Raw genomic sequence first — 12,501 nt, forward strand, 5'->3', positions numbered from 1 at the left:
TCCATTAAATTAATTTTTTGCAACTAAAAGCATTTTCAAAATAAAAATCCTTTTACTTATATTAACTTACACTTATCAAACCTGGCAATGTCTGGAACCACATTTTGAGGTGTCTATTATAATAACTTTTATGAAGAAAAAGCAAAGTTACTTGGTATTCTTTCTCTTGTCATTTGAACTTTAAATCAGAGCCCACGAGCAGCTCTGATATAATGCACTAGAGGGCGCTGTATTCTAGTTCTTCCTAGGAAAGACGTTCTTCCTCTGGAGTTGGCGTTTCTATAAAATGCTGGCAGGCGGAAGGTAGTGCACCATGCTGCTCTGGACGTTCTCCCTCCCTACTCCAGACAATCGGCTTGGTTTTGAGGGTGCTAGTCATATTTAACTGTGTCTCACCTCCTAAGCACCGGTCCAGAATGTTGATTGTTTGGAAGGCTGAGCACAAACTTCATAGGTCAGATAGAGCGTTTTCAACTGCTGTCCGAGCCTACAGCACTTCCTCTATGTCTGCAGCAGGAGCCTGACGCTCGTCCATTGAAAGCAAACGCAAGCCCTCAAAACAGTACAAAGTTATTCGACACCAATGAGCACTACAGAAGGTCATCAAATTGGTGATACATATCATATATTTTTTAATCAGTATTAAATTGGGGGCAGGTGGCTTGAGACTGGGTTTTTCTTTGTAGCTTTGGAGCCTGTCCTGGAACTTGCTCTGTAGACCAAGCTGGCTCAAACTCAGAGCTCCTTCTGCTTCTGCTTCCCATGCACTGGGATTAAAGTCATGCACCACCACTTTCTGGCAAAACTTAAATCTCTGGGGTTTTTTGTTTTGTTTTGTTGGTTATTTTGTTTTCTACTTATTTAATAGTGTTCTGCCTGCAGACAAGAAGAGGGCACCAGATCACATTAGAGATGGTGGTGAGCCCTCATGTGGTTGCTGAGAATTGACCTCTTGAAGAGCAGCCAGTACTCTTAACCTCTGAGCCATCTCTCCAGCCCTAAAACCTAAATTATAACGTGCTGGTCTTGTGTAGCTATTGTGACATGGTGGATGCTGACAGAGAACCTGCATGGGTCCTTAAATGACTGGGAAACATCACTAACTCCTCCAGCCACCTACATACATGCATGTCCAGTTGCCTCTATGACACACTATTAGTTCACAGGAAATACTCATGTATCACCCTAGTCTGCACAACGGTGCCACTGTGGTGACTGGAATGTGTGTGACTCGCTCTTCCTAACCCTGTGGTAATTAGGTTTTTATTTATTTTCTTCCTCCCCTCTGTCCTTTCTTCCTTAATTTTATCACCTATATGTGTTCTTGGAAATTGTGTTTTTATTTGTTTCGACATTATAAAAAGAGTGTCCCGCTTTTTGTAAATTTTTCACTTTCCTTGAATTACTGATTTCTTCTGTCATTTGTATATCTTGTCATATTCAACTGCACATTATTAATGATGACTTCTGTATGATATTTGGCTCTGTAATTATGTCCCTGGTTTTACTATGACAAGTAGTGTTGTTGTGGGCATCATTATTCATCGGAATACAAACGGAGTCATTGCTCCAGTAATAAAGGCCAATTCATTGTCTTTTCCCTTGAAAAACCTATAAGTAAGGATGGAACCATCCTACATTTCAAAAGGACGGAAGCAAAATTTCGTGAGTGAAATTTCCAGACGATTGCTCCAGTTTAGTCATTCCTTACTGACCTGTTTAGAGCTAGAATTTTTCTGTCTTTGCACATCTACTTGGTTTTGTTTTCCCCTAGTACTTGCTGTCAGCAGCTTTAAGGAGTGATATATGATATGTTGGGTATTATATGTATTATGATGTGTGACCTTGCTGGATGAGGCCGCCTGACCTCGATCCTCAGACAACCTCAGTTAAGAGTAGTTCTCTTTCTCATCCTCGCACGCCCTGTGTGTAGGCAGCCTCACTGAGGTCTAGGATGTGCTGTCTTCTCGAGGAGGCCACCATCACTTCTCAGGAAGCCTGTTCCTTTCCTGGAGCACAAAAAAGTATGGATAGAAAGACCAGCGACCTTCACCCTGTGACCAGCTGTCCCTCCAGCTAGCCTGACAAAAGGTAAGTGCGTGGCTGAGATCCCATCGCCTCAGCATAAAAGGTTTATTAAGGGCATGTGCCAAGCCTGCCTGAGAGCACCTCTTCATCCTTGGGTCATGGAAAGACCTTCAAGCTCTTTGTCCCTCTCAGGCAGAGAAGCAGCTAGTTCAGGGGTCTCAGAAATACAGTCTGGACATATTGGGGTTCATTTGTTTATTTCAGTCATCAGGACTTAAAAACCTAAAATACAAAAGCACCCTGGTCCTCTGGGTGTCAGGAAGGTCAGGGTGACGATGGGTTGGAATCAGAAGTGTGGGGTTTGCACTGATTGTGTTTCTGTTGGAACGCACGTTTCTTCAGGGCAGACGTGTTCGTGCTCCACTCTGGACAGGATCTGGTGGTGTCTGCACTCACAGGTATGCCGTGGGGTCGCTGGAGTCACAGTTTTCAATGTGTACGTGCGACTGGATGCCGGGGTAAACTTTCTGCAAGGGCAGCAGGGTGCCCAGCTTCTCACCCTTCTTGACAGAACCTTTATACTTAATTGGTTTAATGTAGAAAATTTTGACACAGAAACCTGAAAGAAAATGGAGATGTTACTTGGACTTCTGTAGCCTTGAATCAGAAATTTAAAACACAGGGCTGGGGAAATAAGTTAGTTGGTAAAGAGTTTGCCTTGCAGGTGGGTTCCAGGGCTTTATCCCTATAACCCAGGGAAAAGCTGAGAGTTGGGGCATGTTCTTGTGATCTCTGCCCTGGGAAGGTGGAAACAGATATGTTCCTGATGTTGGGGTCCCAGCCAGCCTAGCCATCCGGCCAAGCATCAGGCCAATGAGACACCTTGTTCCAAAATACAAAGCACCTGGGGAATGAATGACACCTGAGGATGACCTCTGGCCTTCATACACCACACACACACACATACACACACACACACAGACATACAGAGACATGCGCATGTGCACTTGCAAAACATGTATACGCACACATTTAACATATAAAAACAGCCGTGGAAGTTTTTGTGGCACCTCCCTGGCAGCCCGCCATGTCTTTATGAGTCTGAGTGTTTCTTTCCCAGCCGCAGCTGTCAAAAACTCATTGCAGTGAGTGATGAATGAGACCTTTGTGCTTTCTCTGAGGAGCTCATGGCCACAGAAGTAGCTGCTGATGCTCCGGGTAAAGAGTGGAAGGGTTATGTGGTCCGAGTCTGTGGCAGGAAAGGCAAACAGTTTTTCCATGAAGCAAGGTGTCTTGTTCCATGGCAGAGTGCACGTGGCATTCTTATTAGAGATGAAGGAGAACTGAGGAGGAAGGTGCCAGGCTGTTCAGGGATGCACTGTGGATGCCATTCTGGATGCTTTCAACTTCCTTTATTGAAGAAGAGGAAAGAAAGATACTCCTGGACTAACAGATACTTCTGTGCCTCAGTGTAGCTCACCCAGTACGCTAGGCTGGCTGGTCAGCAAGTCCCAGGGAGCCTCTGAGTCGACCTCTCCAGTGCTGGGTTTCACCACCATGTTGGGTTTTGCCGTAGGTTCTGGAGATGGCTCTCAGGCCATCATGCTTGTGAGGCAAGCGTTTTACAGAACAGGCTCTCTCCCCAACCCTGATTGTGTACCTCTTAATGAGCGCATGTGTTTGTTTCTGTGGTAGGGTGAGGGTTAATCTTTGCTGTCTGCCTGGATTTAGGGACATTAGAAGACCCTCGGTCGAAGGATTTCCACAGAGGTTCCACCAAGGAGGAAAGCCCCATCCTAACCCGAGTGGCACCATGGGCTAGAGCCCCAGGTGAGGAAGCACTGGAAGGGGAGGAGATACGAACAGTGGGATGTGTAAACATAAAAGAATGACCATGAGCCTTTGGGGATTTTAGCCTTGGCTCCCTGGTCCACTGCCGTTATCGGGAAGGTTTTCTCTTTTTTAGTAATATGTATGCTTTCATTTCTAAAGAAAAAGAATGAACATTATCATTATAAGAGCATGCAAATTTCACAGCCATGATAGCTTCTTCAAGAAACAGTGCAGACTGCTTAATTCTGCCAATCCTTCCAAACAGGCCAGGCTAATGTGCGGCAGAAGGGGCTCTGGGAGGTTGGCCATGCATGCTGTCTTGCTGCGCAGTGTATGCACCTTGTGACAGCTCATGAGAGTCCTGTATGTTCTAAATCTTACCATCATGAAAGAAACATGAAACTTCTTTGTCTGGAACCTGCAGTAAGGACGTCAGCATCGCACTGGACGGTGTCCCAGATCTCTACTCTTACCTTTTCCAGACAGGCGAAGGCCATTGTTGATGGCGTTTTTGTTTCTGTAGGGTTTCTCCTGGCCCACTATCATTCCAGTGAATGGTGCATACACAACAGATCCATCCGAGCACAGGACATCCACACCTGGGTGATGCCTGTTGGTTCTAGAATATAAATAAGAACCATCAGACTGAGGGGCTGTCTCGGGGAAATGGCCAGAAGACATTGCAGTGCCTGGGATAGTTTACTCTGTTTAGCCTGATTTTAACCTCTCCGCTCTGTTCGTGAGTACTAATGGCCATATTGGAAAGATTAAATAATTTAAAATCGTATTTCCTTCATAGTAATCCCTAAGTATTATTATAGGATATCTTGAAAAAATTGAGACAGGGTGCACAAGGACATTTTATTGTCATCTGGATCTTGACCCCTTTAAGGCCTTTTATTTTTTGGCACTGGGAATCAAACCCAGGGCCTCGTGGGTATGAGGCAAGTGCTGTACCACTGAGCTACACACCCAAAGCCAATTTAAAAGAATTACTGTTTTAGGGAACTATTCATAACTATCATGTGTTCCCTGGGTCTTATTTCTTTTCTCATAGTAAAAGTAGTTATAAACTCCATTTGATGTAACTGTTGTTTTAACACAGTGAGGGCTACCTCCCAGCCTTGTCAAACTGCGTGGAGCCCAAACAAGCTCATTCCAAATAGCAAGGCGTCTTGAGTTTGTCTCTATGACCTGGCAGTTCTGGCTTCCCACTGCTTTCACTGCCTTTTCCTCCCAGGCTTTCTACTGAACAATCAGATTCACAAGGCTGGGACCCTTAGAATTGTGTAGAAGGCAACATTGACCGTGTTCTATGGGAAGAGTCTAGAAGTTACTGTGTAAATCAGATATACAAATTTTTGAGTGCTCGCTCATTTTGAGGTCCCTCTTCCTGTTCGCCATCTCTCAGTCCCGTCTTGAGTATTTGATGCCTTTGTAGGCAGGACCGTGTGAGAGCTCCCCTGTGTTTCGGGCGGAGGTCGGTGCTACAGTTTGATAGACGGCTGCTTTATCGGCAGCCTGAATGTTTTTGGAACCTCGGGAGTACGACCCTTGTCTAGAAGGGATCAAGCAGTTCTTGCCTGCCTAGAGTCAGCCTCTAGTGTTAAAATTGCAGAACCTTGGTCAGTAACAGTAGAGTGGATGCAAAAGAACCCAAAGGGATGAATTCAAGTGTAGCCTTCACCGTCTCCAACTCCGTGGGATGATCAACCACTTCAAATTCCTTATGTATAAAATGCAATGGAATAGTTTGGGTTTCGTCACGCTGGAAAGCCAGGTGAAGTGAGACAATGTATGGAGAGGTGGAGAAGGAAAGCGTCTTGACCCCCTTCCCTTCCACTCAGTTCCAGCTCTGTCTCCAGTGCAGACCCCATCCTAGAAGCAGGGTCTTAGGAGCTGCTCCAAATACAGTCACTGGGCACAGAGCACTGGGTTCCTGACTGTCAGAGGGAGGTCATTGTGCGCCCTCTAGGGAACAGGACAAAGACAACATGAAAAGCGGATGTCTGTGCCTCCTCGTACCTTTGAGCAGAGTACTGTCCACAGCCATAGCTGTCGCATGTCCGGATCTCATTGGAAGATTTGCTGGCACATATGTTAACCCATGGTCCTGACAGGGCTGCAGAGGAGAGAGGTGAGAGCTGTGGGCATCTCCAGCCTGGGTCTCCCTTGTGTGTCTATTCCCCGCTCCTCTGGGGAGTTCATAGGTAAGTTCTTCCTATGGACAACTGATTCAGACATAAAACTTAGCCCCTTTGCTGTATAATTATGTTCTGTGGCATATAAATGTGTATATATAATCACTAATTTCCTCATCTCACTGTTCCAAATCATTCATGAATACATGCTATAAACTGTGCTTTTAGATTTTCCTTTGCATGTGACCAGACCCGAGAGCCACTGTGGCTAAACAAAGGTAAACAGCATAGCTTTAAAAAAGAGACAACTTTAGGAACTGTACCGTAACTTTGAAATGTTGCTTTATAATCAGGTCTAAAAATGGCATCCAGGCAAAAGTTTGACTCTCAGGCGTGGCGTATTCTAACTTGCCAACTTCACGCAGCACGACCTCAATCTCAGATTTACAGACTTGGAAGTGGGATTTGAGACGGAATCTAAGTGCTAAACCACAGTTAGTAAGGTCAGAAGGAGGCTGGGAAAGGAGTGGAGATGATTACATGAAGGTTACCAGGGGTAAGCCCGGTGAGAGGCAGCTGTAGTCTATAAATGCAACTTACCCCTTTAATATTACAAGTAATATCAATTGAATTCCCTGACTCTTGATGTTAATATTCACAGAGGTACAGTTAGCAGTCTTAGCCTCTCACTTTGAAGCAAAATTTGGTGGTTGGTTGTATTAAAGGACATTTTATTCTTCACTGGCAGTATATATGCAGCCAGAGCTGCAGAATATGGCCGGCAAGTATATTTTCTACTGCAATTTAAACTATGAGTCTCAAAAGGCTTCTACTGTGGGTCCAAGCTTCCAATGAATCCTTGAGCCAGTTCTAACAGCATGGCTCTAGAAACAGCTGAAGCATCTCGTGGACAGATTATTATTAGTCTGTTCAGTTTACTTGCCTACCATGAGCATCAAGAGGACTTTCCCGTCATCCCAATCCAGTCTTGCATCAGGAATTTCCCACCATCCAATTCATCTAGCTCTTACTTGAGATCTTTTACCTTCTATGATTTTGTGGGGGAGAGGGTGAGGTGTTAACTGATTAAGTTCCAGGTCAGGCCAGTGAATGCCTTTAATTCCAGCACTCGGGAGGCAGAGTCCAGCATGGACATCTGCTTGACTTGCATTCAGGAGAGAGAAGAGAGGCTGCTAGTGTGCTCACCCAGAGTATTGGGCTACCCTGCTTCTTAGAGAGGGAAGGAGGGGGGAAAGGCACCACAGGGAGACTGAGAACCCCCTCCTCCCCCTGTGCAGGCGGATCTCTGCGAGTTCGAGGCCAGCCTGATCTACAGTGCGAGTTCCGAATAGCCAAGGCTACACAGAGAAATGCTGTCTCAAAAAGCAAATAATTGGAGGCTTGTCTGAAAGCCTTCTTACACATACACATGTTGACATTTCCCTCTCTGGAGAATCAGGACATCTGGAAGAGGTGGTGGAGAAACCCCCACAGCCCCACCCACTGTGTTATTTTCTCACCTACTGCAACCTTAATTATTAATATCAAATTTTATGTTGCAAGTTCATTGTCATAGACTTTTAAGATCGGGGCAAATCGGGAATATACTTTTCATCAACCAGGATTCTAACTCTGTACTTTCAACTTACCCGTGGAAATCAAGGCAGCTGTGATGAGGACTGTTGTGGGAAACATCTGGAGTTTGCTTCCTGTCTCTTCCTCTAATTAGAGTTGCTCCGTGCACACACTGTTCAAGCTTGAGTTAATATTCTCTGGTAAGTTAGGTTCAGAACCCTGTGTTTCTCCTGGATTCAGAATGAGACACGGAAAGCACGCCGAGGCAAGTTAAACTGTAGCACGCTGTGGAGAGCGGTCCGATTGCGTGAGACCTCTGTGAGAGCCTTTGATCTGGGGAAGCAGCCAGTGCTACCGGGAATCCCGACTACATATTAACAGGAGTGACAACAGTGGGTGCAGGCTGGTGTCCTTTGACTGGGGCTGGAGGGAGCATGTGCGTGTCGATGGCGGTGTGGCTCGTACTGTCTGCCGGAGACCTTTCCTTCCATGGCGTGTTTCAGTGGAGAACTGACTAGTCATGACGGGGATGCTCCCTAATGTCAGCATATCGCTAGTCTATTGTCCGCTCAGTTACATTTCATATACAAGAGATTTTAGCTAATTTTTAACATAATTGTGTTTGTTTCTTTTTTCTTTTTCTTTTGTTTTTTTGATTTTTTTTTTTTTTTGTTTTCAAGACAAGGTTTCTCTGTAGTTTTGGTGCCTATCCTGGAACTCATTCTGTAGACCAGGCTGGCCTCGAACTCACAGAGATCTGCCTGTCTCTGCTTCCTGAATGCTAGGATTAAAGGTGTGCGTCGCCATTGCTTGGCTGTTTATTTCTTTTGACCTTGTAACTTAAATGTTTGTGATAGTGGAAATTAATATCTAAATCATCCGTCATTAGGGAAAATACATTTAAACTAGGATATACTAGGATATCAGTCATTTGATGGAGGATAAGAGCTTAAATGAAGACTCTCTCTATCCCTATCTATCTATCTACACACACACACACACACACACACACACACATATGGAGAGAGAGAGAGAGAGAGAGAGAGAGAGAGAGAGAGAGAGAGAGAGGAGGCAGAGTGGAGCAGATGCCAGCGCTGAGGAAACATATACTAATAGAAATGGGTTAATTTAAGATGTAAGAGCTAGCTAGAAATACACCTGAGCCATCAGCCAAACAGTCTTGTAATTAATATAATTAATATACATGTTATATTAATTAATAATTAATAATATTAATATAATATATATGTTCAGAGTTCCTGTCTGGCTTTACTCTGCTAAACTATTGACTGAAAGAGCTTTAGTCATCAAGCAATAAAAGCAGCACACATAATACAGAAGGACTTCCTTCTCAAGAAGCAGACCTAAATACGTAGAATGCAGCACACGATAGACATATCTCCTCTGACCATCAGGGGAAAGGCATAGCGGAATGGGGGCATCTGGAAGGAGAGAAAGGCTTGATCTGAACATCAAAGTGTACTCTCCCTTACCCTGCAAAGAGGTCAAAGGGGAGAGTATAAATCATGAAATTCACAGGGTTTTTGTTTTTTGTTTTCCTTTGTTTTGTTTTCTCAAGACAGGGTTTCTCTGTGCAATGGTCATAACTGTCCTGGAACTTGCTCTGTAAACCAGGCTGGCCTCAAATTCACAGACATCTTCCTGCCTCTGCCTCCCGAGTGCTAGAATTAAAGGTGTGTGCGACCACATCACCGCCCGGCCACATAGGATTTTTATCTGTTTTGGAATAGATTAGACCTCTCAATGTCCAAAACACAGACTGAAGGAACCACTCCCTGATGAGTTGTTGCAGCAGTATAAAACCTCAGTAGGCAGAGTGCTTGCCAATGGCTCACCATTCTCATAGAGTAGATGTGGGGTATAAGCCTTTGATTTCAGTACTCAGAGACAGAACCAGGAGGATCAAAAGTTCAAGGTTATCCATCTACCAATAGCCTAAGAGGTCTTTTTCTATATAAAATAAGATGTTTACTTTTTAAAACTTTATTAAATTTGCTCTTTGACAATTCCAAGCCTGTACTCAGTGCATCCTGATTGCTGTCACCTCCATGAGCTGACAGTTCTTACAAGGACCGCCTTATACACAGAATAGGGAAAGGAACAGAAGGCATCAACCAACTTTCACAGCAGAATAACTATGAGTCACCAATCAGTGGTGGGCATGAGCTGCGTTGCCCTCACACAAGGTGACAAAACAGGAGAAAAATGTCACCTGTCAGAGCTAGGCTATCGGACACCTGAACACTCACTGCAGATGATGACAGTTTAACCTTTTCAGAGGACAATTTAGTAACACCTCTCATATTTTCAAATGCCCAAGACCTTTGTCCCAGCAATTTTATTGCCTTTCTACCTGTGGCTCTTTCTTTGATTTTCCTGCGTTCCTTATTAACCTTTTTCCAACCCATCTTTCTCTCTGAGACTGGACCACCTCTCCAAACTGAAGAAGAGATGGTAGGACTCCGTCTTGAAACCCTTGATAAACTTTGGTCCAGGCAGGCATGGGAGATGTGAAACGGTTGGGGAAAGTGACTAGGACAGGGCAGGCTCCAATGTCTTCACAGCGTCACCACTGCAGAAGGGCAGAGGGAAGGAAGCATTGGTGCCTCCTGGTCGTTACCTGCAAACGCAGAGCCAATGAAGAACTTTAACCCCACTGCCCAGTGCAGGGAAGCTGTAGCCTGGATCAGACTAAAAGGATAGAACAGTGATGCAGTCAGCCAAATGTCAACTTCCTGGAAGCTGTCCCCGTGAAGAACGTCACGGCCCTGAGCAGCAAAGGCAGTGGGTGGATCAGAGATTAAACAAAAGAGAGATGGGGCGAGGATAGAACCACTGCCCGTCTTAACACCCGGGTCCTGGTGGGAGTTATTGCTTATGTAAAAAAGAATCCTTTGTGGATTTTACAGTCTTTCTCTTTTCAAAATACAAGGAAATAGATATGACTCTCAAAACATAGTATGCCTCTGATTGGCTTCAAATGCCATGGGTTTGAAGAGTGGGTATGTATATTAAACATGACGTCACAAACTAATAGTTATTGAAGAGGGGTAATTTGTAATGGCCAAAAGACTCCGGTAACAACTGGTACAAAACCAAGCCCAGCTACTCCATCCCACTGAGCTCAAGGGCAATCTAGGAAGACTCCACAGCTGCTCATTTAAATCCAACCTTTCCAACTGAGGATCCTCTTTTTTCAAAACCTTGCCTGTGTGTTAATTTGTAGAATCAGACCATTTTGAGCCCATGATTCCAGAATGTCCTGAATTCCAGGCAGCAGACAGTTCTCTCTGTCCACATTCACGGTCCCCGCAGACACTCTTCCACTCAGCTTCCTTGCTGTGGGTGCTTTGATCACAGAAAGCAAATAGCTGCTTGCCACCTAGGGAAGCCCAGACTTAGATTACCCCAAGCCACCACACTTTGAACCCAGAGATTGCACCACACACAGACCTGTCGCCGTTGCCAACGGTTACAACACATTCTTGGCACCATTGCTGATTGACTCAGAGAGGCTGAGCATCTTAAAGCAGAGTCACCCCACCGTGTCAAGGGAAGAAGTGATGCTGGGCTGCTCAGGGATTAAAATACCCATCTATCTACTGACATCTCCTAAAAAAGGAAACTTTGAGCAAGAGCGTCTTTCAGAGATGACAATACTACTTCAGCATTCAGCAACCCAATCCATCTTGCGCCGGCTCTGTGTGTGGGCACAGCACCGCTCCACAGTGAGAGGGAGCAGAGAGGCAAGCAGACCTGGCAAAGATGGGCAGGTAACTGAGAGAGTGCAGCTCAGAGGAGAGAATGAGGATGAGTGAGATCCCAGGGGCGGGATGGGTGGGAGAAGCCGGAACAACCTGTAGCAAGCTCAGCCTGCGACTTATTCCAGGGCTGGGGATCCAGCTCACTTCCTTGCTGGCCTGTTTGCAAAGCTGACATTTCTGAAGTTCATCTTCTTCCAGGGGGTTGCGGCCTTCCCCTGGGGAACATTTCTGATGGAGACAGACAGAGAGTAAACAGTTCATCACTGGACATTCACAAACATTCATGCCATGACTGGGCATGTCCCATGGCGTGTGTTGTCTTCTAGGTTCACTGTGAGCATGTTTTATGAGAAGACAGAAAGTTGAGAAAATCCCGTTGTTGCTAGATCATGACTATCAAGTTAAGAAACTTGATCAGACCCGGTCCCCTAAAGGGTGGTGTGACTATACGTGGGTTGCCTGACTTAAAGCCAGTCTCAGCCCGGCTGCTGTGGGGAGGTACGAGCTTCCAGGGAGAATGCTGTCTTTCTGGCCTAGAGGGATCTCTAAAAGATAGAAAACGGGGTGGAGATGGAAAGGGGGGGGTGTAAACAGATTTTAAAGAATTTGTCCAGGCGATTGAGGAGGCAAGCAGTGTAGACAGGCTGGGGAGCTGGAAAAGCTGACCCTGCAGTGTGAAGTCCAAACACATTCAGGAGACAGAATTAAAGCCTTCAGTTGATTGGGTGAGCCATACCCTGTTTTTAAAGAGAATTCTAGTGATTTAAATGTTACTCTGGGGCAGGAGAGATGGCTCAGTAGTATGCCAAACCTGACATCGTGAGTTCAGTCCCTAAGACTCCCATGGTGAAAGGAGAGGACGGACTCCAGGACTCTAGTGGGTTGTCCTTTGACCTCACGCTCACTGTGGCATCTGTCTGTCGGCTCATGTGTACACTCACATACAAATAGTAGATGTAATAACTTTTAGAAATATATGGTAAATGGTAATCTCTTCAACAAAAAGTAACCTCACAGCCATGTTCCTCCACTGGTATTTGGCCTGGAAACCATGAGAAACCCGCGTGAAGTAACCACTACGACACCTGGTACCTTTGCCTCAGGTTAACTGAGCTAGAATAGGAGCCTGCCCTGTGGGC

The 12,501-nt window shown here is 45.3% G+C and overlaps 1 protein-coding gene across 1 annotated transcript; it reads right to left on the reverse strand.

Moving 5' to 3' along the window:
* Nucleotides 1-2,268: 2,268 nt before the first annotated feature.
* Nucleotides 2,269-7,901, reverse strand: Lect2 (leukocyte cell derived chemotaxin 2). Its single transcript, XM_050144136.1, has 4 exons — nt 7,652-7,901; nt 5,887-5,983; nt 4,335-4,480; nt 2,269-2,647 (listed from the first exon to the last, which is right to left on the reverse strand). The coding sequence occupies exons 1-4, from the start codon at nt 7,695-7,697 to the stop codon at nt 2,481-2,483; spliced, it is 456 nt and encodes a 151-aa protein (XP_050000093.1). The 5' UTR covers nt 7,698-7,901; the 3' UTR covers nt 2,269-2,480.
* Nucleotides 7,902-12,501: the final 4,600 nt, after the last annotated feature.

Source organism: Alexandromys fortis, unplaced genomic scaffold (genome assembly GCF_014885135.2).
Source record: "Alexandromys fortis isolate MF-2015 unplaced genomic scaffold, M_Fortis_MF-2015_v1.1 scaffold_1, whole genome shotgun sequence".
NCBI classification, from domain to species: Eukaryota; Metazoa; Chordata; class Mammalia; order Rodentia; family Cricetidae; genus Alexandromys; species Alexandromys fortis.